The sequence below is a fragment of the Phoca vitulina genome, unplaced genomic scaffold (assembly GCF_004348235.1).
Source record: "Phoca vitulina isolate PV1807 unplaced genomic scaffold, GSC_HSeal_1.0 scaffold22, whole genome shotgun sequence".
Lineage (NCBI taxonomy): Eukaryota > Metazoa > Chordata > Mammalia > Carnivora > Phocidae > Phoca > Phoca vitulina.
The window spans coordinates 32,603,008-32,626,957 of record NW_022589725.1 but is presented as its reverse complement, the minus strand read 5'-3'; the positions used below and the strand labels follow the sequence as shown (position 1 = coordinate 32,626,957).

The 23,950-nt window shown below is 44.8% G+C and overlaps 1 protein-coding gene across 3 annotated transcripts in view; it reads right to left on the bottom strand.

Annotated features, from left to right (window-relative positions):
• Nucleotides 1–912: 912 nt before the first annotated feature.
• Nucleotides 913–23,950, bottom strand: part of KIZ (kizuna centrosomal protein) — a 130,207-nt gene continuing 107,169 nt past the window's right edge. For all 3 annotated transcript variants that reach the window (XM_032419309.1, XM_032419310.1, XM_032419311.1), the window contains 4 exons: nucleotides 16,498–16,602; nucleotides 13,709–13,805; nucleotides 3,677–3,720; nucleotides 913–1,111 (listed from right to left, as the gene is read on the bottom strand). In XM_032419309.1, the coding sequence (XP_032275200.1) occupies nucleotides 1,008–1,111; nucleotides 3,677–3,720; nucleotides 13,709–13,805; nucleotides 16,498–16,602 (350 nt within the window). In that variant the 3' untranslated portion in view covers nucleotides 913–1,007. The remainder of the gene's footprint in view (nucleotides 1,112–3,676; nucleotides 3,721–13,708; nucleotides 13,806–16,497; nucleotides 16,603–23,950) is intronic.

The window sequence follows — 23,950 nt, the reverse complement described above, 5'->3', positions numbered from 1 at the left end:
CCTGATGACTAATGATGTCAAGCATCTTTTCACGTGTTTATTAGTCATTTGTATATTTTCTTTGGAGTGACATCAATTCAGATCCTTTGCTCATTTTTAAACTGGGTTAGTTGTCCTTTTGAGTTATAAAAATTCTTTATATACTCTGGATACAAGTCTCTTTTTAGGTTTATGATTTGCAAGTATTTCTCCCATTGTTTTTGCTTTCCTGATGGTGTCCTTTGCAGCAAAAAAGTTTTAATTTTGGTGAAGTCCAATATATCTGTTTTTCTCTGTTAAGGGCTTTTGGTGTCATAACAAAGAAACCATTGCCTAATGCAAGGTCACAAAGATTTACACCTATGTTTTCTTCTAAGAGTTTTATAGTTTAGCTCTTACATTTAGGTCTTGATCCATTTTGAGTTAATTTTGTATACAGTGTGAACTTCATTCATTTGCAGGTGGCTATCCAGTGGTCCCAGCACCCTTTGTGGAAAAGATCATTTTCTTCCCATTGAATGATTTGATGCCTTTGTCAAAAATTAAGTGACCACATATGTGAGGATTTATTTCTGGATTATCTAGATTATATATAAATCGATATTTCATTGATCTATATGTCTATTCCAGTCCCACACTGTCTCAATTACTACAGTTTTTAAGTAAGTTTCAAAATTGGGAAGTGTGAGTACTCCCAACTCTGGTGTTCTTTTTCAAGACTGTTTTAGCTATTCTAGTTCCCTTGGATTTCCATATGAATTTTAGGATCACCTTGTCAATTTCCACAAAGAAACCAACTTGAATTTTGATGGGCACTGCATTCATCACTTTGCTTTTTGATAGCACTTCAAATGAATATGCTAGTTTATGTTTACGCCACAAAATTTCACCTCAATAGCAATGCGGTCCTAAGTTTTCCCATCAAACAATTAGAAAGCTTAAAAAGACATGTTTATTTAGGGTATCACATATGAACACAGGGTTTTAGTTTGTTTGATGACTTTATTTCCAACAGTTGTTACTGCTTATTAGTCATAAAAATCATCAAAATCATCGGTGGATGTGTTGTGGTTTCTAGGACGTAAGGCAGCTTCAATTTCTGAGTTACTGTCATCAGACTCACCCCAGAAGGCTGGAAGAGAAAACCAGGCAGCTATTTAACATCTCTCCATCTGAACAGCTGGGCTTCATCAGCTGGACAGGTTAATCAGAGCGCTGGCCTGCAAAAGGCCTACCAGGGACACCGAGGGATGAACCTGACAGATGCATCTGGAATGCGTGTCAGTACTGCACAAATTCACACATTTCAGTGTTTTTTATGGAAAACACTGCAGAATATTTCCTTCCCTTTTTTTTTTTTAAGATTTTATTTATTTATTTGAGAGAGAGAGAATGAGAGACAGATAGCAAGAGAGGGAAGAGGGTCAGAGGGAGAAGCAGACCCCCCGCTGAGCAGGGACCCCCGATGTGGGACTCGATCCCAGGACTCCAGGATCATGACCTGAGCCGAAGGCAGTCGCTTAACCAACTGAGCCACCCAGGCGCCCTTTCCTTCCCCTTTTGTTGTGCCCAGCTCCTATGGGGCTTTAAGGCCAGGATTACCACGGAAGGGTCAGCTGGGGGTTTCATCAGGCCTGGGCCCGCCTCAGCTCAGCCGCTCTGGCACTTCGATCCCCTCTGGTCTCCACAAGAGCAGAGGGGAGAAGGGAAGGCACGGGGGAAGAAGAGCAGTGAGGTGTGTGCTAAGACCAGGCCGTGGGTGCACACGGTTACTTGGGAGGTGATCCTGGGAACAACGGGAGGGGCTGGAAGAGCAATGCAGAAGAGAGGAAGCCAAGAGAGGGTGTGTTCACGAGGGGGCGGGCAGTGGACAACGGGGCTCAGTCCTGTAGGGCACCCTCTGAGAGACTCAGAACTCTCCTCAAACTGTCCCAACAAAGAGTAAGGAGGTGGGGTTATTCACTGACCAACTTCCATTTCTCATTGGTTGAGGGTTATTCTCAAGCAGGGCATCTACTCCCTGGCCCTGGGGGCTGGGCCTGCTCCTGTGGCCAGACAAAGCCCTGAGGCAGATGTGCAGGGCTGCCTGTCCCCGCTGAAGGCCACAGGCGCGCCTGAGATGCGCTGTGATCGCCAAGGCGGCCGGACGGGATGTGGGGGGACACAGTCTGCTACACTGACCATCTCCATGACCATCGATATCTCCTTGGCACTCACTGCCTGCCATTCTGTGATGACTTCTTATATCCAGCCCATTTCACCCTTGTACCAACCTGGGAATGCCTCCATCTACTGAGCAAACAGGCGGAGACTGGCCCCAATCACAGCATTAGTGGATGTTCCAGCTACCAGTCCCACCCAGGTTGTCAGACTCACACCCATGCTCTCGATCACAGCCCACTAGGGAGGGGGTCTAGGCTGACAGAAGTAGAACGAGCCCAAGCTCTGCAGGGGACATGCCACAGTGTTGGCATGCGAGGTGGAGGAAATTCTCCCTGTGAGCTGGGGCTTCAAAGCTGAATAGGAGCTCACGGTGCTAAGGAAAAGGGAAGGAACAGCATGAGCAAAGGCACAGAGGTGCAAGTGTGGTGTCCAGGCACACCTCATTTTCCTGTGCTTCGCAGAGATTGTGTTTTTTACAACTGGAAGGTCTGTGGCAACCCTACATCAGGCAAGTCTATTGGCACCATTTTTCCAACAGCATTTGCTCACCTTGTGTCTCTGTGTCACATTTTGGTAATTTCCTCATTATTCCAAGCTTTTCTGTTATTATTATATTTCATACAGTGACCTGTGATCAGTGATTATGACTCGTTGAAAGCTCAGATGACGGTTAGCATCTTTTAGCAATAAAGTGTTTAATAATTTTTAAATTAATGTATTTTAAATTAATTAATGTTAATTAACATTTTTTTTTAGACATAATGCTGCTGTACACTTAGGGGACTACAGTATAGTGTAAACACAACCTTTATAGGCACTGGGAGACCAAAAATTTTATTTGGCTTTATTGCAGTGGTCTGGAACCGAATCTGCAATACCTCTGAGGTATGCCTATATTTGGAAAAAGCTGCTTGTGACTCGACCCGAAGAGGACAAGACCTTGGAAGGAACTGAGCTGGAAAGAAGGGAAAGGCCAGACCACAAAGGGAGAAAGTTATAGACCCTATCCTGCACCTAGTGGGGGGCATTAGCAATTTTTCACCAGGAAGGTAAGAAGGTTCAATGAAGTTTTAGATGCTGGTGGCCAGGTGGAGGGCAATCAGGACTTGGGGAGGGGCTGGATGTGAGGAAACCAGTCAAGGAGCCCTGTCATGTCATGAGCAGTGGGTACTTGTGGGGCATTAGCTGTGAGGTTGGGGACAGAGGCAAAAAACATTTCATAGGTAGAATATACCACTGTTGGCAATCAGTTGGATGTGGAGGCCAGGATACCCCGCAAATTCATACTTGCAAATTAGAATGCTAAGCCACATGGCCTGAGGCACCCCTGTGTGTTGTCAGGTCCCAGCCCTGTCACTGAAGAATGGTGCCTCGAGCAGCCCTCCAATCCCCTCAGAGACCACACCACCCCGGGGGGAGCTACAGGGGCCCCCCTGTGATCATAGGCACCATCACAGCCCTTACATGAGGGTGCAGAAAACAAATAAAAGGTCCTCAACAACTCTCCGTTAAAACACAAAATGAATTCTCTTACCTTTAGACTCTAAATTGGTAGTTAATTTCTTTTCATTTTCATGCCTGAAAAATAAAGAAATAGCCTAAGTCCTGAAAAAATGTGACGAACAGAGTGATATTTTTACAATGAGCACATCAGCAAAGAAGCATATGCGGTGCACTGAAGGGCCAGGCATTTTATGCGTGTTCCCCAAGTCTTTTCTTTCTTTTAAAGATTTTATTTATTCATTTGAGACAGAGAGATACAGAGAGAGAGAGAGAGAGACAGAGCACGAGCAGGGGGAGCGGCAGAAGGAGAGGGAGAAGCAGACTCCCTGCTGAGCCGGGAGCCCGATGTAGGGCTGGGATCAGGACCTGAGCTGAAGGCAGACACTTAACCATCTGAGCCACCCAGGCGTCCCCCCCGCCCCGCCCCCCCCCCCCCCCGTACTCCCCAAGTCTTAAGAGCAAGAAGAAAATGTAAGGACTGCGGCAGCCGGGAGGTATTTGCTGATGCTTTGGTGGGTGGGTCCCTATTGTGACAGCATCACAGGGTCCCTGAGTGTGTTCCCTGCTGGCTCTACAGAGACCGGGTCAGACTGCTCCCCGTGGGTGCCGCCCGCAGTGCTGGACAACAAGCACATGGTCAGTGAGGCAGAGCACTGACCTCCCGTCAACAGCCCTCTCAAAAACACGAACGGGCAAAGCTTTGGCACTTTGAGACAAGCTGCAAGTAAAATACTTGAAGTAGAGAATCCAGGAGGGAACACAAGGAGAAGCTGGTGAGGAAGTTAAGACTCATCTCTGTCAAGCCAGTGATGGCAATCCTTAACAGCTTAACAAGGGAGTTCAGAATAAACTCTCAGCATGCTTAAATAAATATACTAAGGCATGGTGGAGAAAAACACAAGTATCCTGGACACCGATGTGTAGGCTTCTGGGTATCCCATGCACAAAACGCTAGCATCTACGGCATCTAATACCTAGTAACGTGCTCCTGCCAAGGTATTTGCTGGCATTCACATTTACAGATTATTTCATTAAAACAGATTCCATCCAGCCTTTTAGACGAGTAGAATGAAGAAAAGACAGACCCCAATGTGTACAGTTCCTGCTCTGGCCGGGATCCTGGTCCTCTTGACATAGGAAACCCTGTGAACTCATCTTCTCCCTCCCTATGGCTAACGTATGGCTTAAAAACCTGCTGTTTGCCATAGCTGCCGTAATTTATGGGTTTGGTTTTTTTTTTTTTGGAAAATAAGCTCCACTCAGGTATCATTTTTCTCGGCTCAATATCTGTCAATGCTTCCTTTAAACCTGGCGCCTGTTTCATGCTCTGCCACGACCACCTAGCAGCCTGCGGCTATTTCCCCACGCAGAGGGGGCAGCCCCACAGCCATTGGAGAGAGCCTGGCGCTCACCAGCAGTCATGGAGATGGCAGGGAAGGTGGCCGCCACCCACATGGGTCCATCCGACATAAAGTCCTAGCCGCCCCCCCCACCAACACACACACACGCTAAATGCAACTACTGGGTTGTCTGTCTACCGTTTACCTATTTCCCATTTCATGAGGACACTGGTCCAGATGCCAGGGGCAGAGGCGGATTGTGACAATGCTGGTGGGGTACAGAGAGCAGTAATTTTCCAGCTGTAGTCCAAGTAATGAGAGCTGCAGGGGGAATGGGCGAGAGCACCAGGGCTGGGAGAACTGGGAGCACAGGGTGGGTGATGGGTGGCTGCAGGATCCCTGAGAAGGCAGGGCACCTCCTGGATTCTGCACTGAAAGCTGGAGCGGACCTCACAGGCCGGGATGGAGGAGGAGGATGTGGTGGGATGTGGCAGCCGGTGAGCACAGGCCAGATCCCGACGGCCCCGGCCACTTCTCTGAGCTCCAGAAACATGGCCAGTGCTCATGTGCTAGCTCTACTTGGCTGCCTCCAAAGTGCCTTGTGGTCAACATGCCCAGCCATGACCAAATTCACAATCTCTCCAGTGTGGTTCCCTTCCCCTGCCAGGCCAGGCCCCTCCTGTATCAGCCAACGGCACCTGGACCCTCTGCTCCCTCCCCAACCCTTTCCACTCCTGTGCCCTCCTGCACCCAATCAGCCCCTAGGTCCCGCCAATGTACCTCCCAGTACTTCCTGAAGTCCTTGCTCTTCCCTCTGCACTGCCGCTACCAGCCAACTACACCAGCATCTCTTGCCTGGAATTTGTAACAGCCCCTAGCTGGTGATGCCACAAACACCATGTCCCCTATGCTCCATTTTCCACTCGGAAGCAAGAGTGAAATTGTCGAAACACAAACCTGATCACTCCACTTCCTCACTAAAGCCCCTTGATGCCTTCCCATTGTTTCTTGGCAAAAAACTCTAAATCCTGAACAGCACCTCCAAGGCTGATCCCCAGACTTGGCTGGGTCCTTCTGCTACAGCCTCCCCATCCCTCCCCTCCCCCACCGCCACCACTGAGTCCTCATCCCAGTTGCCATTTCACATGCATCTGTGTAACTAACACATGTGTGATCACTCCCCCTCTAGAGTGTGAGCTCCGTGAGTGACCATACCTGTTTCGGCTCACCTGGGTGACCCAGTGCTTTGCAAGGGTGCTCAGGGATTATGTACGGAATGAAAAGAGGAACCTCACCAAGAGCAGGGCCCTGCTTAAAGACACCTGACTAATATTTGCTGACACAGTATTTGATTTGCAGGTTTCTACTTATGGGACTTCAGAATCAGGTTGTTCACGTTTCTTACTGGAAATGTGCAAGAAATATGTTGCAGAACTAAACATGTGTAGTTCACCCACTGAGAAAGGTGGATTATGCTTCCAGGTGTTTCTTACTCCATCCCCACATCTTTGGGGCAATTATTTTTCCCTGTGGGAAACCCATCCCAAAGTTGATTTGAATCACACACACAATTCTTCAGGTCACCAGTTCTTTCGAAGCCGCACCTAATGTGTAAAGCTCAGATGAGGCCAATGGGCATGGTGGGAGAACTTTCCCTGGAATACTGGACATAGCCAACTTGTTTAGCTACTACAGCAAATAAGAGAAAAAAAATTTTTCACTTCGGAAAGCATAAGAAATGGAAGTTAGTCTTATAGGCCATGAGAGAGGGTCACCACAGTCCATCACACGTGCTTGGAATCTGACTGCTTCATCTTCCCCGAGAGCAGGCAAGGAACATTTCCATCTTATCGAGCCCAGGTTGGCAGAGGTTTGCTGTAAAGAGCCAGAGAGCAAATGGCTTGGGTGTTGTGGGCCCTATCATCTCAGTCACAACTGCTCACTTCTGTGGTTGTGGCATGACAACAGCCATGGTCAATGTGTAAATTGGTAGACGAGGCTGTATTACAGTTCAACCTCACCGAGAGGCACTACAATTTGAATTTCATAGGACTTTCATGCAACATTATTCTTCTTTGGATTTCCCCCAACCACTTAAAAATGTAAAAACCACTCTTAGCTTGCTGGGGGTACAGGATCACGCAGTGGCCAGGCCCGGACTTGGCCCTGGGGCCACAGTGCACCAAGCCTGTTGCATGGGTGATGCGTGCCATACTTGCAGCCCACTGAAGGGCCTGCCTTTCCCCTGCATGGTCTTTCATGGGTAACTCTTGGAATCCAAAATAGCAGACTTGACTTTTTTCCCTAGAAGTTGACTTTAGACTTTACTTCTAAATTCTGCAGAATTTCCCAGTAGTTTGGCAATTTCTCCCCTTAGCTATACAGTGAACACCATGTACCCATGAAGGGCATGCTCAATTGTTTACCTGTTGCCATATTGGCTTTATCACATAGCTTCCCTCTGTCTGTCCATCACGTTGTCTTATTTTATGAGGCATTTCAGTAATTGTTTATAAATTCCCCTGCCATTGATAAACCAGATTAGGACAACTCTGTGCTCATCCTTGTTGAACTTAAGAAGTTAAGATTGGCCAGGGTCTTACCAGGTTCTAGTCTAAGAGCAGCACCTGACACCTACGTATGCAACCATGGCGACACGGAGTGTTAAAGAAATAGCTGAAATTATGTGTGTCAAATGTTCATTTTATAGAAGCAAAAGGCTAACATAGCTAGAAACAGTTACTTAGTCAACACAGTCAACATCAACACAGATAGATGATAAGACCTATTGTAAACATGAAGTTTTGCTTTGTGGAACCAACAAGTAGAGACAAAAATGAGACATGGAAAACCTATGAGTTTCTAGGAAATCTATTATGAAATTATAGCAGAGCGTTTATGGATTATCAATCCAGCGCTTTCACTGTCTGGGTGGTGGGGCCCAGAGAGGCTGAGTGAGGGATGTGTCCCAAGACTCACAGAACCAGCAGATGGAGGGGCAGAAGTGGGACAGAGCTCCTCCCAGCGCACTGACACTTCCCAAAGGCACACGTTGCAAACACCTGTCCCCACAGGAACTGGTGAGAAGTGGGCACACAGCAGGGTGGGGAGAACCTAGGTTGGGACAGCTGGTCCCTGTCCCAGTGCGGGACTGCTGATGGGAGAGTGTCAACTTTGGGGCCAGAAAGCCTCTACTCCCTGTGCTCAACTCCGCTCCCTGTGAGGCCCTGGGCAAGTTCCCTACTTCTCTGAGCATCCGTTTTCTGCCTTCCTTGCAGTGTCCTGGTAAGCTTCGAGACAATCGTGCTCAACAGCCCAGGTACGGCAGGCCTCGGGGAGTGGCCCTGCCACAGGGTCGCAGCTTTCGGGTGAACAAGGGCATGTGCTTGGTTTAGTGATGTGCAGTCACGGGGTCTAAGCGGAGGTGACAGGTCCTCTGGCACAGTGACCAAGGAAAGGGAAAGTCTGCGGACAGACTGAAAGGAAACAGCCCTGCGATGAACGGAGTCTCCTCCTCGAGGAGCCTGATGGGGCAGGAGGCCTGGGGGAAGAGACTGCCTCTGGCGGGCCTGGCACACGCAGGTGGGCCGAGCATCTCATCTGCAATGGGTTGTTCATTTGTTGGCTCACTCACTCGTTCACTCTCTCATAAATCCCACACAGGTGACACTACACATCAGCTCTGTGCTGGGGCTGCAGCAACAAACAAGACACATTTGATTCTGCCTGGGCCTCTCATGCTCCAGTGGGGAGACAGACACCATAATAAGAACTGTGACACAAGCCAAAGAAGGCAACTGCGGGGTGGGCTGAGAAATGACGGCAGCAGAATTAGGGGGCAACATCCAGGCCCCCAATATGTGCCAAGAGCCCACAAGCCCTTGTCAAATTCAGGGCCAGGAGCCAGACATCCTTTCCCCAACAGACAGGATGGCAGTCAAGCAAGGACTGCAGGAAGGCACTCTAAGTGTGTACACCCAGTGTGCTCCCTGGAAGCCAAATGCAGAGTGTACGAGCAGAGCGCATGCAGTCAAAGTTGACTGCAAGAGTCTCCCCTGGGAAACGTGCATGTGCCCCCGGCCTTCCCTCTTCCACAAGCTCGTGCAGAGACCTCCGTGGAGTGCATGATTCCCTGCGGCTGGGGTATGTGATGCTGCCCAGAGGTGAGGGCATCTAAGGCAAATGCTTGAGTGAACGGTGGAGCTGTATGCAGATGTTCATTCACTCAGCAAGTCCAATGGTTATTGAGCACTGGTGACCGAGAAAAGCCCCCCATGCCCCAGTGAGGAGCTCACAGTGGGGGCAAGGTACCTGCAAATGGCTACCACCCCTATGCTACAGATGATGCTAAAAATAGCCATGGGGCCACAGGACGGGTGTATGACCAGATCCTCTTAGGAAGCTTTTAGAAGGTTAATAGTTAAGCCTTGACAGTCTAGTAGGCATTGGCCAGGTGAAAGAGTGGGGGCAGAAGCATTCTGGCAAAAGAGCAGGACTAGAAGCTGGGGCACATGACCCAGCAGGTTGTATGAAGGCATGACATGAGGCTGTCCAATGGGCACAGGGATATGGGGGAGCAGGCTGGGGGGCACTGCAGACAAAAGGACATGCAGTGCTTGAGTGGGGGTGTGGGCAATGGGAACCCTTGAGGGTTCAGCAGCAGACGTGCAACAGTCAGGCTAGGGTGTCAGACACTCAATTCTTGGCCCTGTGGGAGGAGGAATCTGGAAAACAGACCTGGGGGATGTCCTAATATTAGTAACACAATGACTCTCAACCTCACGGTCAATATCATTGTTTTAAAGGAAAAAAAGTGTCCACAGCCTGTTAACAAACTACCCAAGTTATCGTGACTTCGAGGTCATGTTAGCGGAGTCTGGCAATGAGACTCTTAGGATCCTGCCGAGGGCAGGGTCTATGGTGTTGGGGACAATGAGGAGGGGCTCCTAGTAGGACGTGCCCTTCCAGTTCGAGGCTCTTAATCTAAGACTGAAAATAACTATCTAATGAGAAGATGTGGTCTCTAAACTCTGAATTCTAATTTTTAATGATTTGATTGCTAGCTAGAATCAGTATTAAAATATCTCAAATAGCATCTTCAGCTAGAATTTTCCTCAGAAGAGACATATATTTCTGAAAAATAGAAGGCATAAAATAATTCAGAAAGGAAAAAAAAAAACCCACGAGCATGCCAAGAAATCTCTGTAAATACTAATTTTAAGTTTTAAGAGCAGACTGAAGGCCAACACAGTTTTAATTTGACAAAGTCCGAGCGCCCCCTGATGGTTAGCCAGGCACCCTGCAGCAAATGCCATTTTTTTTTAGCTGCCTGGGGTCAACTTGTTAACTCAGCTAGTCAAGAAAGTGACTGTTCTTCCATGCTCTGTGTAGAAAAAATAAAGTATGTGGGTTTGTGAGGAGAAACATGTAGGATATTTAGGCAGCTGCTTATTCAATAGCATTTAAGGAGAATGCAGATTTGTTTAGCCAGAGACGGAGAATGGGGGCTTTAATAGGAGAACCTAAAGGATTTCCAGGAAAACTGCATTTTTATTTCACTGGTACCAATTCCTTGTGATCTTTGTATTATCCCAAGGGAAAATGGCACAGTGACCAGGCAAGAAGAGAGATACCACGGTCCCCACCAGAGCATCAGCTGCAGTTTGGCGCCCTCCACTGGCCACGCCTGTGGCTGCAGGGTGGGCACAGAATGCCACCCACAGCGGCCCTGCCAGGGTGCCGTCCCTGGGTGACTTCTGCTACCTTTCCCCCAGGCAATTATGCTGCAAGCACACATCCTTTTCTTTCCATAAAATGTTATCTTGATCCAGCCAGTAAACTGAAGTTACATGGCAGGCTGTTAAAATATACTTTCCGTTGAATAAATGGATCCGGGAGCATGAAAACCGCTTCCTGGGGAAGGTAAAGCGAGACAATGTTTGCAGAGGAGAGGAAGCTCTGGCATGCACCCCTGAACAAAAGGGAACAAGTGGTCTTTACTTGGAGAACGGCTTCCTATTAGGACTCACTCCTTCGTACATTATGCCTTTCATCCCCACTCAACCACAAAATGATTTTGCTGAAGCAAATACAATGGTAGAAAAAGATTTACACTGAAAGAATCTTTAATAATAAACTGTTGCCGATCTGCCTACTTGCCCGTGATTTATAATACAATAAACATCGGATTCTATTACGGCTCATGCACTGAAGCTGCTGCTCTGAAAAACGGAATATGAAAGCACCCGGATCCCACCACCATCACAATGAAATGAGCATGTATAAATGTGCTAAGAGTATCTCTTTGCATCTTTTATAGCTTGTGTGTATTAATCTGTAACGCTTATTAAGAAAGTCATTGCTATGCAAAGCAGCACCCAATCCCTTTCTCTGGCTTTTCAACAGAGTGCACTGTTTAGCCAATAGGACGGACCCTCTGGCCCTCATTCTGCATTCATCACAGGCAACATTTGCACAATGTATCTCTCAAAGGCGGCTGAAAAGAAGGCCTTAATACTCATGTAAACAACTGCAAACCAATTACTTAATGAATCAGGCCCACACATAATGAGGTGCAGACAAAGAGCTATAAATGCATTTTTGCACCCAAGCCGCTGCTTTAAAGTAAAATCCCTCAGCTGTAGTTTGGGCTTAACTAGCACATCATAATTATTGTCTCTAGGACATCAGAGGAAGCCCTTTTTTTTTTTTTTTTTAAGGTCCAGCAGGGTCTTTTTTTTTTTTTTTTTTTGAGGTTGCTCATCAGCTCACTGACAAAATAGAGCAAAGAAGAATTTTTAAAAGTGCTACAGCAGCACTGCACTGTTATGTTTATTCTGAAGTACTGGGTTTCGAGACCACTTGTAAAAGCAATAAAGCACGAGGAGTGACTGCAGTAAGTGGGATCCGTAAATGTAAGCCTCTAAGAAATTTCAGTGAATCCAGGCACAAACAGCAAACCCAGAGCTCTCCAAAGCCCAGGGTGCTATACTAACAACACCAAACCCAGCACAGGAACCACACCATGACAAACAGCACGCCAAACCCACACACTCAACGCCCAGGCCTTTTCATCACTGGATTATTATCAAGGGTCTAGAACCAAAGGTTCCTTGAAGACCTTTTTTTTTTTTTTCCTTCTTAAAGGGGGTGATGAGATGACTTGTAATTTATTTAGAAAATTAATTTCATGCAGGAACGATAGGTCCTTGACTCGGAATGAAGGGGGAAGACAGTGTGAATTTAGTGAAATACAGACACAAGCCTGAGGAAATGTTCTTGGGGCCCAGCTGCTTTCTAAATGTATTTTAAAACTGCCTCAAGCACGTATACCTATAAAGACAAGGTAAAGAAGAATTGAGCTTTTTCGTGCCCCTAAGATATAATGGAAAAGAGCACTTCTAACAATCTTTAACAACTACAGGATGTGTTATTAAGTCAAATGATAACAGGAAGCCCCAAAACTACCTGTAGAATTCACTACCTTTAAAGTATTAAATTTAAATTTAAAGTATTAAATTAACTACCCTTAGAAGACCCAGAACTTGAATTTACAGTATAATCCAAAAAACATAACACTTTAGCACTCTTCCTGTCCCATGATTCATTTCCTCCCACTTCCTTCAAAAACATGGATGAAAACCCAGGTATTAGAGATGCTAATTTCTGAGAACTATGTGAGTGATTTTCTAAAATTGAACTTGCCAGGTTTCTAAACAATCTAATTTTAGAAAATCAATCTCATTTTAAGATATTCCAAGTCCTAAAAATATTACAATGTTTTTCAAAATAAAAGTGAAAGCAGGATATTTTTTTCCTTGCATTTTAAAAATACTAGATTTCTGGATCAAATCACTTTGTCTTATGGGACACTATATGTGACATTAGAAATGTAAAGTTTCTGTTTTAAAATTTCATCAGGGTAAGAAGCTCATTCAAAAGTAATGCAATCATCTAAAGGGCATCACTTTAATGAGAACTGTTATCACAAAAGGAAATTTGTGCGGTTTTAAGCAACATGCAGCCCGAAGCCAAAACGGTAGGTATCTCCTCAGACAACTGCTTCTATTCCCATTGATAAATTCTTTTTGACCCAACACCACTGCACGGTCAGTATTTCATGTCGATGACAAATCCAGCACACAACTCACCAACTCGCTTATTGTTGCCTGGAAAACTTACAAGAAGGGCTACAGTTTCCACAGATGTGAAAGGATAAATTTTGTTCTTTCTGGTCAATAAGCAGGGAAGTCGCAGGAAAGGAAAGGGTAACCCAGCCCAAAGGCTTGGTGAAAAAGAGGAATACGAAAACAAATCCCCAGCAGTTGCCAGTATATATGTCAGCCACCTCAGGAAGAAGAAACAGGCCACTTTATTTCTTTTAAGGCCCGATGTTTTCTCTCTGCCCTTTTCCGACACCCTCCATTGTATGGTCTCTAAGCAGCCCTACCGCGAGCAGCTGTAGACGCTAATTTGTGGTTCACTGAGGTGTCAATTGAGTCTTAAACCAACGAAACAACAGCTGCAAAACAATGCTTGGCTCTGGTGCAAATATTTTCAAAGGTAGACTGAAGTTTCAACTGTTATTTCAGATCAACAGAAACCCAAACCGTAACCTTCCCTCGAGTCACACAACAAAATAATACGCAGCCAGAGTTTCATTCATTACGGAGTGACATTTCTCATCTTGTCGCCGCTGTCCAGAAAGGCTTTCACGACTTTACCTTGACAAAGGACTTCCTTCGCTCGATGAAAAACTAGCCTCCGAAGCGATTTTGTTAGCTGTCTTTGTCTTGAATGTCCCGCTGCCAATGTTCAGACCTGTGAGAAGCACAAACGTGGAGCGTGAGTGCTGGCCGCCACGCAGCGAAGAAATGCACTGAATGGCGCAGCGGCCGCACGACAACTTTGGTGGAACAAACGTCGACGGGGGAAAACGCTGTTCAAGCCACAGAAGGCAAGGGAGCTTCTGAGGCAAGGGACAACATGTTGGCAGAAAGCTGAAAGGAAGTGTGTGTGTGTGTGTGTGTGTGTGTGTGTGTGGCGGGGGGGGGGTGTGTGTTCCTGAGACACACAGAAGCCACAAAAAGTAAAAATCACTCAAAGAGCTCTATTTTAAATGACCAAGACACACGTGCACATGTATGGTCTCTCCCCTGGCACTAAGCACTAATAATCCACCTTGTTGTAACACATGGACACGGGCAGTGAGAGGTCACCAAAACAATGGGTGCTGGGAACCAGGTCTCAGAAGTCACTGACACCCCAGGGTGATAGTTACATCTCTGCCAAATCCTCTTTTTTCCATCTTGTGAAGGAGAATGAACCGCCATTGAAAGCTATCAAGGCCACTCTTTAACCAGCCTGACAAGGTTGATGGGGAAAGATGCACAATCCACCTCTTCCCTGGAGAGGGGGAACCAGACTGTCCCCACAGGGCAGGCCTGACCCCCACCTCCTGGGCGCCCTTGGATGTGTTGGCTACCAGTCTGATTCCGAACTGGTGGTCACTGGTGTCACAGATGGAGAGTGCACAGGCATCGCTCGGAAAGGCACTGGCCGAGTTTCTGACCTGTAACCTGCTCACCTCACAGAACCTCCACAGCGAAGTGATGCTCTTAACAAGGTATCCACATTCGCCCGAAGAGAGTCCCCACATGCTTAACACTACAAGGTCTTTCAGACGTGAAAATGAAGGCACAAGGTTGAAGTGGCTTGTCTTAGTGACAGGTCCAGAAAAACAGCCTAAGTCATCTGACACAAAAAGTAACTGAAATCTGCACTTCTTCCACAATTAGATGTAGGGGGGGCTCCCGAGTTCAGGATGCACACCCCTCCTGCTACCTGTAACAAGCCTGTGAGGTCTAACACGGGTGCATGGCTTCCATTTCCCTCTGCCCTCCCAGCCACTTCCTGCTTTTCTTTGGAGCTCAGAGAAGTCCCTGGGATTAGAGTGGGTGTGAACGTGAAAAAGTAATTGTAACCAACAGTAAAATAAATATTAGAAGTAGCATCTAACTACAGTGTCAGCCAGGACCATGAGAAGGGCTTCTGTGATCCCAGTGCTAGAAAATCTGGAATCTTGCAAAGCACACAGCGTCATTTTGAGGGTAGAGCGAGGAGACTGAATGAGGGGTGCCTGACAATACAACCTATCACTTCACTTATGAATAGATAATTAATCTATTATCGACATATCGACATAACTTATGTCGAATTTACTAATCCTTTGGGCCTGTCCAATGAACTATCGCAAATATACTTACCACAAACAGACTTGTGGAATCACCTTCCAAAAGTGTGTGTCTGCTGATGGGCTCTACCGCTCTGAGAGAGGCCTCTCTCTCTTGGGACCCCATTTGTAAAATGAGGGGTTAGAGAAATACTTTCTAAGATCCCTCTGGACTCTAATTATGTGACTCAAATGTGAAGAAGGCGATGAAAAGCCCAGTTGAGGGCTCACAAGTGCTGTATCTTTCCAAAGTGCTGAAAACCTCCACCGGGGCAGAGGCCCTGCTTTCTACAGCAACAGACTGCAAGGTCTCATGTTTGTGGAGATGAGATCACCACCACCGCTCTCAGAACACTTTTCTCTAAGAGGCGCTATGCTGGGCATTTAACCTGCAGTGACTCACTGAATCCTCAAAACAACCAAAATAACTGAGCTTTGCAGCAACTGATTCTAACACTAATATTATCTAGGAAACAGCTCTCCAAAGACAGACAGTGAAATCTGATACACCATAAGTACGTCCCTCAAAAAAAAGGTCTCATGAGACGACTGGGAAATCTGGATATGGACTGGGAATTATATGATTTAAAAAAAAAAATCACTATTCCAGTAGGTGAAATTACGACATGGTGGTTTATGTAAAAATAAGAAAGTCATTAAAGCATACATCGATGCATTTATACTTTCACAAAGGGAGCTGAGGTGACTCATACTAAAAAAAAAGGTGTAATAAGAGAAAGACCACTGAAAACAATAAAAATACAGTAACAGAATGTATGAAAACAAAGAAAATTACAGTTCCAACAAAAATTCTAGGTTGAAGGAACTATATTTAAGCTTAAAATTTAGCTTTACTGTGATTTAGAGTATTTTCATTTAAAGAACCCCAAGTCCCCCAACATTCTGGGGAGGGAAGGTAGCCTGGCATGATGCTCCCATTGATGATTAAGGAACTGGGAGATGTAGAGAAGGGAAGGAATTTGGGGTGTTTCCAGTGGTACTTAGTGACAGGTTACTATCACGACATACCAGGTAGAATCCGAGGGTTCTGTTTGGGCCGTTGCCATGCTGGGGGCCAGCACATACCCAGGAGGGAAGACTTCCAAACTGTTGTTCATTAAGAACTGAAAAAGTACTGGTTTAGTCTGACCTGGTGACAGCTTGTTACAGAGCAATCTCCAGAAACCTTCAAAGGATGACCGCCCTTGCCTGAATACAGGACCGGCTGCCACCCTAAGTCCCCTGGACACTGGCTTTGAGTGCTGAATATGCCCTGCTTACCTGACAGTTGTAACACAGAAACAGCCATCTTTTGGAATCTGTCTTCAGTGTGATTTATATTATCCTGAAGGGTAGACTGCTTCAGCAACTGGTAGGCTTTTGTTTCTACAGATTTAAAAAAAGACACAGATAACTGGATATCCACATGCAAAAGAATGAATTTGGACCCTTGCCTTACACCACACAAAAATCAATTCGAAATGGATTACAGACTTAAACACAAGACCTAAGACTATTAAATCCCTGGAAGAAAACATAGCAGAAAAGCTTCAGGACATTGGACTTGGCAATGATTTCTTGGATGATACTAGTAACCTAGTTGACAAAATTAAAAATAGACAAATAGGACTCAAACAAACTTACAAACTGTTGCATGTCAAAGGAAAAAATGAACAGAGTGAAAAGGCAACCTACAGAATGGGAGAAAATGATTGAAATAACATATTTGACTAGCGGTTAATATCCAGAATATATAAGGAACTTCTACAACTTGACGCCATCACCACCACCACCACCAACAACAAATGACCCAGTGAAAAGGTGGGGAAAGAACTTGAACAGACCTTTCTCCAAAGAAGACATACAAATGGTCAATAAACACAAGAAAAGATGCTCAAAATCACTAATCATTAGGGAAATGGAAATGAAAATCACAATGAGATAATCACATCCGACCCTCAGGATGGCTACTACCAAAAGAACAGAAAATAACAAGTGTTGGAAAAGATGCAGAAAAGTTGGAACCGTGTGCACTACAGGTGGGAGTGTTAGAATGGTGCCACCATTCTGGAAAATACTATAGAGGTTCCTCAACAAGTTACATATAGAACTGCCACATGAGCCAGCAATCCTACTTCCGAGTATATATCCAGGAGAATTGAAAGCAGGGTCTTGAAGAGATATTGGCACACCCATGTTCACTGCAGCATTATCCACAATAGCCAAGAAATAGAAGGAACCCAAATGTCCACCAACAGATGATAAAAAAAATGCAGCATAAACATAAAACCGAATATTAAGCAGCCTTTAAAAAGAAGGAAATCCCAACAACATGCTACAACATAGATGAACCTTGAGGGCATGATGCTAAGTGAAATGAGCAGTCACAAAAGAACAAATACTATATGATTCTGCTCATATGAAGTATTGAAAGTAGTCAAAATGAAAGAAACAGAAAGTGGAAAGGTGGTCACTAAGGTCAGGGGTGAAGGGGAAGGGGGAAATCAGTGTTTAGTGGGTATAGTAGTTCAGTTCTGCAAGATGACAAAGTTTCAGAGAGCTGCTGCACAACAATGTGAATGTATTGAACACTACTGAACTGTACACTTAAGATGGTAAATTTAATGTTATGTATTTTTTATCACAGTTAAAAAAAAAGTAGAGTGACCAGACATCCCAATTTGTCCATGACGATGCAGGTTTAAGCCTGTTGTCCCAGTATAACTATGAATAGAATTCCCTTTTGTTACCAAATGTTTCCTTGTTTGGATAGTGACTTATCTGGTCACCCAGACCAAATGCAGTGTGGTGGCACAGTCTGGCTACTGACTAAAGAAAAAAAACTGTAAAAAACATTAAAACACTGACTGGATAGTTGATGATACTGATAAATTATTATTGTTTCAGTTGTGGAAAAAAGGCACAGAAATACAGAATATTCTTTTTTTTAAGATTTGATTTATTTGAGAGAGAGAGTGAGAGAGAGCATGAGAGAGCGGGGTGAGGGGGTGAGGGGCAGAGGGAGAAGCAGACTCCCCACTAACGAGGGAGCCCAATGTGGGGCTCACTCCTGGGACTCTGGGATCATGATGTGAGCCGAAGGCAGATGCTTAACCGACTGAGCCACCCAGGCGCCCCAATACAGAATATTCTACGACCCAGAGAGAAGTTTCTTAAATTCTTCCTATAATGTTAACACTTTCAATGCATGCAAATTATTTTTTGAACGTCACTTTTTAGAAATTCTGAAAACAAACAAAAAACAATTTAGTTGAACCCAGGTTTCAAGACTCGAAGACAAGCTGTAGTTTATCTTCATGAAGTGGCCAAATCCCAGTCATTATTTTGAGTGGGGTTGTGGGTAAGGCTCCACATCCTAGTAAAATGGTTTCTCTCTTCTCTGGGCCTCGCAGAAGCCACTAGAGGAACGAATCCAAGAGACAGCACTGATTGCTTTGGTTTCCCAGTCCCTCCAGGGCACTCCTGGCTCTGGCGGGCAGCGAGGGCCGAAGAAAGGCTGGGTGAGGGCAGGAGGGCCAGGAAGACCAGCTGCCACAGGATGTGCGCAGAGGCCTGCAGCTGAGAAAATCAAACCTAGGCTTATTGTAGGGACGGAGCAAAGCCAGGTGCCCCAGAGGGATCAGCAGGAGCACAGACCTGACACCCAGGTCCACAGGACAGGGGGCCCTGCGGGGCTTTTAATCAAGTCTGCCACAAGTTAATGCGGGAAGACTACTGGGAACAGCGACGAATAAAAACTACATAAAGGACTGGAGTGACACAACCTTCCCTATCACCTCAAGTCTCCAGGATACCTGAATGAAACCAATAGCACAGACATAACAAAACAGGATCCACAGCTGTATCTTCAACGGGGCCACAAAAATAAAAGGATTCCTGCTGTCAGCACCAGGAGCTGCATTCCTGTGTTTGCTGGCTCCATTTAAGAACTTAACCATGAGCCCCTTATTACTGGATTAAAACTACCATCACACTGAAGAATAAGAATATAACTTCTCTTGCCCTACTGAGAATCAATCAAGATAAAAATAAGTATTGAAAATGAGCATCATATTTTAGAATGCTAAATGATACATAATTAAAATATGTACAGATCAAGGACTCTTAACTCTGAAAATAATAAATTCTAAGGAAACATTTTTAAACACTGTTGGATTGTGAAATCAGTTTGGTGCATTGGAACAAGATTTGTGAAAAATTTAATACAGAAAACACCAGATGCAGTGCATGCAGAATGGGAAAGTACTGTTGTGTGTCCTGTGTGTATGTGTGTGTATGTGCGCGCACACGCATGCATGCTGGCCTGGGACAGAAAGTATTTTTTGCTGTAGATTAGTCTCATTGTCCTAGGGTGGCTCCAATAGGATGGCATCATAATACTCTCCAATTAATTCTAATGTCCATTATTACTTCAGACTTGTTGTAAGGTTATTTGGGGAGAGGGGAGATATTAACAAAATCAAAGACAGAGCCTCTGGATTCTAAGTAGGTAAAACATCACTGTAAAGGAGGGGGAAATGTACTGTTTTTTTTTTTTTTTTTAATGAATTCTTTTTATTGCAAACAAATGTCTAAATTAATTTCTCCACCCACTTTCTTTAGAAAGAAAAAGAAATCAGCAGGCTAAGGAGATACCCATTCAAGAACTGACATGATTAAAAATTAAGATATAAATGGGTGACTCTCAATGACATTAGCTTACAAAGATGGTGGAGTAAACTACTACAAGCACACTAGTTATACAGTATTTTGTGGGAGAAGGGCATACAGACATAGCTAACTTCATATAGATCCCATTAGACAACTGGATTTACAACAAGTTTATAAAACCTTTCCAGCTTTTAAGATCTAAGTCCAGAGCGTAATGACCCTATGCTATTTCTGCATTCAATTACACTTAATTGGTCAAGGAAGAGATAGCGAAGACAGACATTTAACAACAACAAAACACAGAGGCTCCTGGCAGCTGGAGGCTGGGATTGGGGTTCCTCTCGTCTATTATCTTAAGGTAAATCATTTCACTCCAGTGGGCTGGCTTTCCTGCTTCTCAGAGACCAGAAAGACATGTGCCTTTTATTTTCAGGATAGGGTTTTTGTGAAAAATGGCAAGCTAGTAGTTGAAAGGTAATTTCAGATTTGGGGGGATTAAATGTTCCATCCAAATATTAAACAGTACTAATATTGTTACTGTTCTAAGTCTAGCAAGGGAGAAATGTGAAGTGAGTTCACTCTTAGCAGCAAGGGACCATTTTACTACTCTGGAAAGATCAGCCATTTCCATGTTCTACATACTTTCTATTCTGGTTTCCTTTCCTTCTTCTTTTTTTAAATTGAGGTATAATTGACATACAACATCATATTAGTTTCAAGTGTACCACATAATGATTCAGTATTTGTATGCACTGTAAAATGATCACTACAATAAGTCTAGTTACCATCCATCATCTTAATAGTTACATTTTTTTTCCTGTGATAAGGACTTTTAAGATCTACCTTCCCTTCCTTCTTAAGGGGCTTGGGCTCTGTAACTGGGCTGTGGCCTTTCCCTTCAAGGCTGCTCCAAGTCTGTTTTGAGAGATGGCTCATCTCTCCTGTTCTGTTCAACCAGAGCCCAACCCCCTTCCCAACCATGGATCCTCACTGGTATTTGATCTTTAAACCTTCTGGTCGCTGAAGCCCACCCGGACACATTTTATCTGCAGCTGCCCTAACCTGAGTGAAAGAGGGTTTTGGCAAAATCAAGCTGAGGACTGCTGGGCACATCGCCTGCCCCATCCCCATGCATGATTCCTTCAATGGTTTAATGGCAAAGTGAAGCTTAAAAGGTAAAATGATTAAATGCATTCACTGGGAGGAATAAACACTAATGGAGACAGGACCAGAGACACCAAAACAGCTGGAGGAGTTGGAGCAGACTGTGCTGTTGGCCATCAGGAGGTCTGTGTTGGGGATCAGGTGCTCAGAGCTAGGAATTACTCTCCCATGGAATGTCCATATCCTTAGTTTAGCCAGTAGAGCTGCAATAAGCAACATATGGAGGACTGGGAGCTCACCCAAAAACGGTTTGGTAAAAAAAAATAACCAGGAGAGGCTAAAGGCTACATAGCCTGTGTAGAAATAGGGGAAGAAGGGTTCAAGTACACAGATACTGCACACAGACTGGACAGGGCAGGACTGTAAATGTAGACGCTTTCTGGGTCCAAGCAGGTACCGTACATAAGGTACTCTGGTGGGGTGAGAGCGGCAGGAAGGGAAGCCCTGTAGCAGGCTGGAGAGCACGTGCCTCGTCCAGAGGGGACAGTTGATTTGCTGTCGGGTGGGAAAGAGGGACAGAATTCTTGCCAGACTTCTATCTTTTTTAAAAAAATAAAACCCTGCACAGGCCAAACAGTACTTGCAACCTCAAACTTGAAGGTGGTGCGCAATTTTTTCTGTGTTCACTGTATAAGCACAAGAACCCTTAGAGAAAAACTTCAGCCAAGGGATACAAGTTCGATGTCAGGAAAAGCTTTCTCAGTGGAAAGTTGATTGGAATGTATTATCAAGGGGGGCTGCAGCAGCTGTGTGATTTTTAAATAGCCGTCTGTATTAAAGGGACCAGGCTGCACAGTCTTTGGAGGCAAGGGTGCAGTTTTTGCTAAGGGTGCTCCGATAATTCAGATATAGAAGACTAGGATGTCAGCTTTATAAAGTAAAAAGGCAGAGCTACAGGCACGAGGTTTCTGGCAACTCAGGCCCAGGCTGGAAGGAAGCCTCAGGAAGGAAGGAAGAATCAGGCTGTTAAAAGTTACACTGTGTTGCCCTGCAAATTCATAGTTATTTAATGAATGAATGAACAAAGGAGCAAAAGTAACAAATCTAGAGGTTCAAGTTAGTCTGCTTAAATAAGGTAGGGGCAAGGCTCATGTGGTTCCCAGGGAAAAGACTTTAGGGGCACCTGGGTGGCTCAGTTGGTTGAGCGTCTGCCTTCGGATCAGGTCATGGTCTCAGGATCCTTGGATGGAGCCCCGCTGGGCTCCTTGCTCAGCAGGGAGTCTGCTTCTCCCTTTCCGTTTGCCCCTCTCCCCTGCTCGTGTGCTCTCTCTCTCTCTCTCTCATAGATGGGTAAAATCTTAAAAAAAAAAAAAAAAAAGACTTGCGCTTTCCCAACTACAAGTTAACTGAAGTCTGTAAACTGGAGACCCGGGTGGCCCCTTAAGGCTTCACTTTCCAGCCTGTGCCTTAAAACTCCTCTCAGTATTGTCAGACTCTCAGAAAATTACTGAGTAGTGCAAATAATTCGATAAAACAAGTATTTCTAAAGAATACAACTCTTTTTGATTAGAATGTTCTGGTGTACACAGAAACACGTGCGCGTGCTCAAGCGTTCTGTTCTGGAGCTCTCAGTTAAGCATCCATAATATGTTCAAATCTACATCAAGATTTAGTTTAAAAAGTAGAAAATAGTGGAGTTTAAAACACAAAACAAGGCAAGGGGGTTAAAAATCTATCCCTGGCTATTAATTTCAGACGAGTGACACAACGAGATAAATACATTTTTCCTACTTTGTTACATGAGCTGGCCGAACCCAATCATCTGTCTTCCTGCAAAGTGGGTGAGGGATCACTGAGACTGTTCTCCTTTTTGATATGCATTTTGTGTCTAGAAAATGGAACAGCCAGGGAAAGAAAGAGAAAACATGTTGAAAAAAGGGAGGTAGGAGAGAGATGATGTTGGTGAGAAGGGGGAGAGAGAAAAAGCCTCAACTTCTTATCTTCGGTTCTCTTTTATATGCAAATGTACACCTGCTAAAATACGTCTAAATCTACAAATAAAGAGAAAAAGAAAATATCTGATGAACAAGTGCTTTTAACAACCCTTTACAAGAGCCAGATAAATGTGGGGTTCACCAGCCTCGAAGGGGTGTCTCCAAGGCAGAGTCAGCCCAGGGCTTTCGCAGAAATCCCTCATGAAAAAAAGGGAAGAGCTGGGCCTGGAAAAGGAATAACAAAGGGGGATGCAAACAATACTATCACTCGGGCTAGGAAAAAACGACCTTGAACCGACAAAGAACTGGGTATCCTCGAGTACAGGAGGATAATTACGATTCCTATATGAAGTGTGCAGTAATTTTAAAACGAAATTTGAAAAGTATTTTCTGTCCGCTGAGTTTCCCAGTGCTGTTACCCTTCACATATGTCTACACCCATGCAATTTTTCCCTCACACTGTGCTTGATGTGTGGCTGATTGCGGCAAACCCAGTCATTTTTGCAAAAGAAAATAAAAATTGTGGGATGTCTTTCTAAAATTAACTCTAAAGATAAAGATTATCGCTTAAAATCCAGAAATCACTTGTCTACTAATCTGCTCAAATGAAAATGAGAGAATATTAGGATATGGGGGTTTTCATGGTCAGAAAATACATAAAACTCATCTATATTTAGGATTTTTTAAATTAAAGGCCATAAGTGTATGTGAAGGTGAGACACACAGGTTGGAGCTTAAGAAGAATCGCTTTTCATGTCCAGATTTTCTGCAATAAACCCCACTCCACCAGTCACCCTAGGCCTGTAAATCTATCGCCAAGGAGAGGGCTGATGCATACAGAAGAGACGAAATGCCTGAGCCAGATGAATTGCCTGGAGCTGCTTTAAAAAATAAGTATTTACATCACATTCTTAATTTCTGTGGAGCAATCAACAATTACGCCTGAAAATAAATGGCAAGCTTGT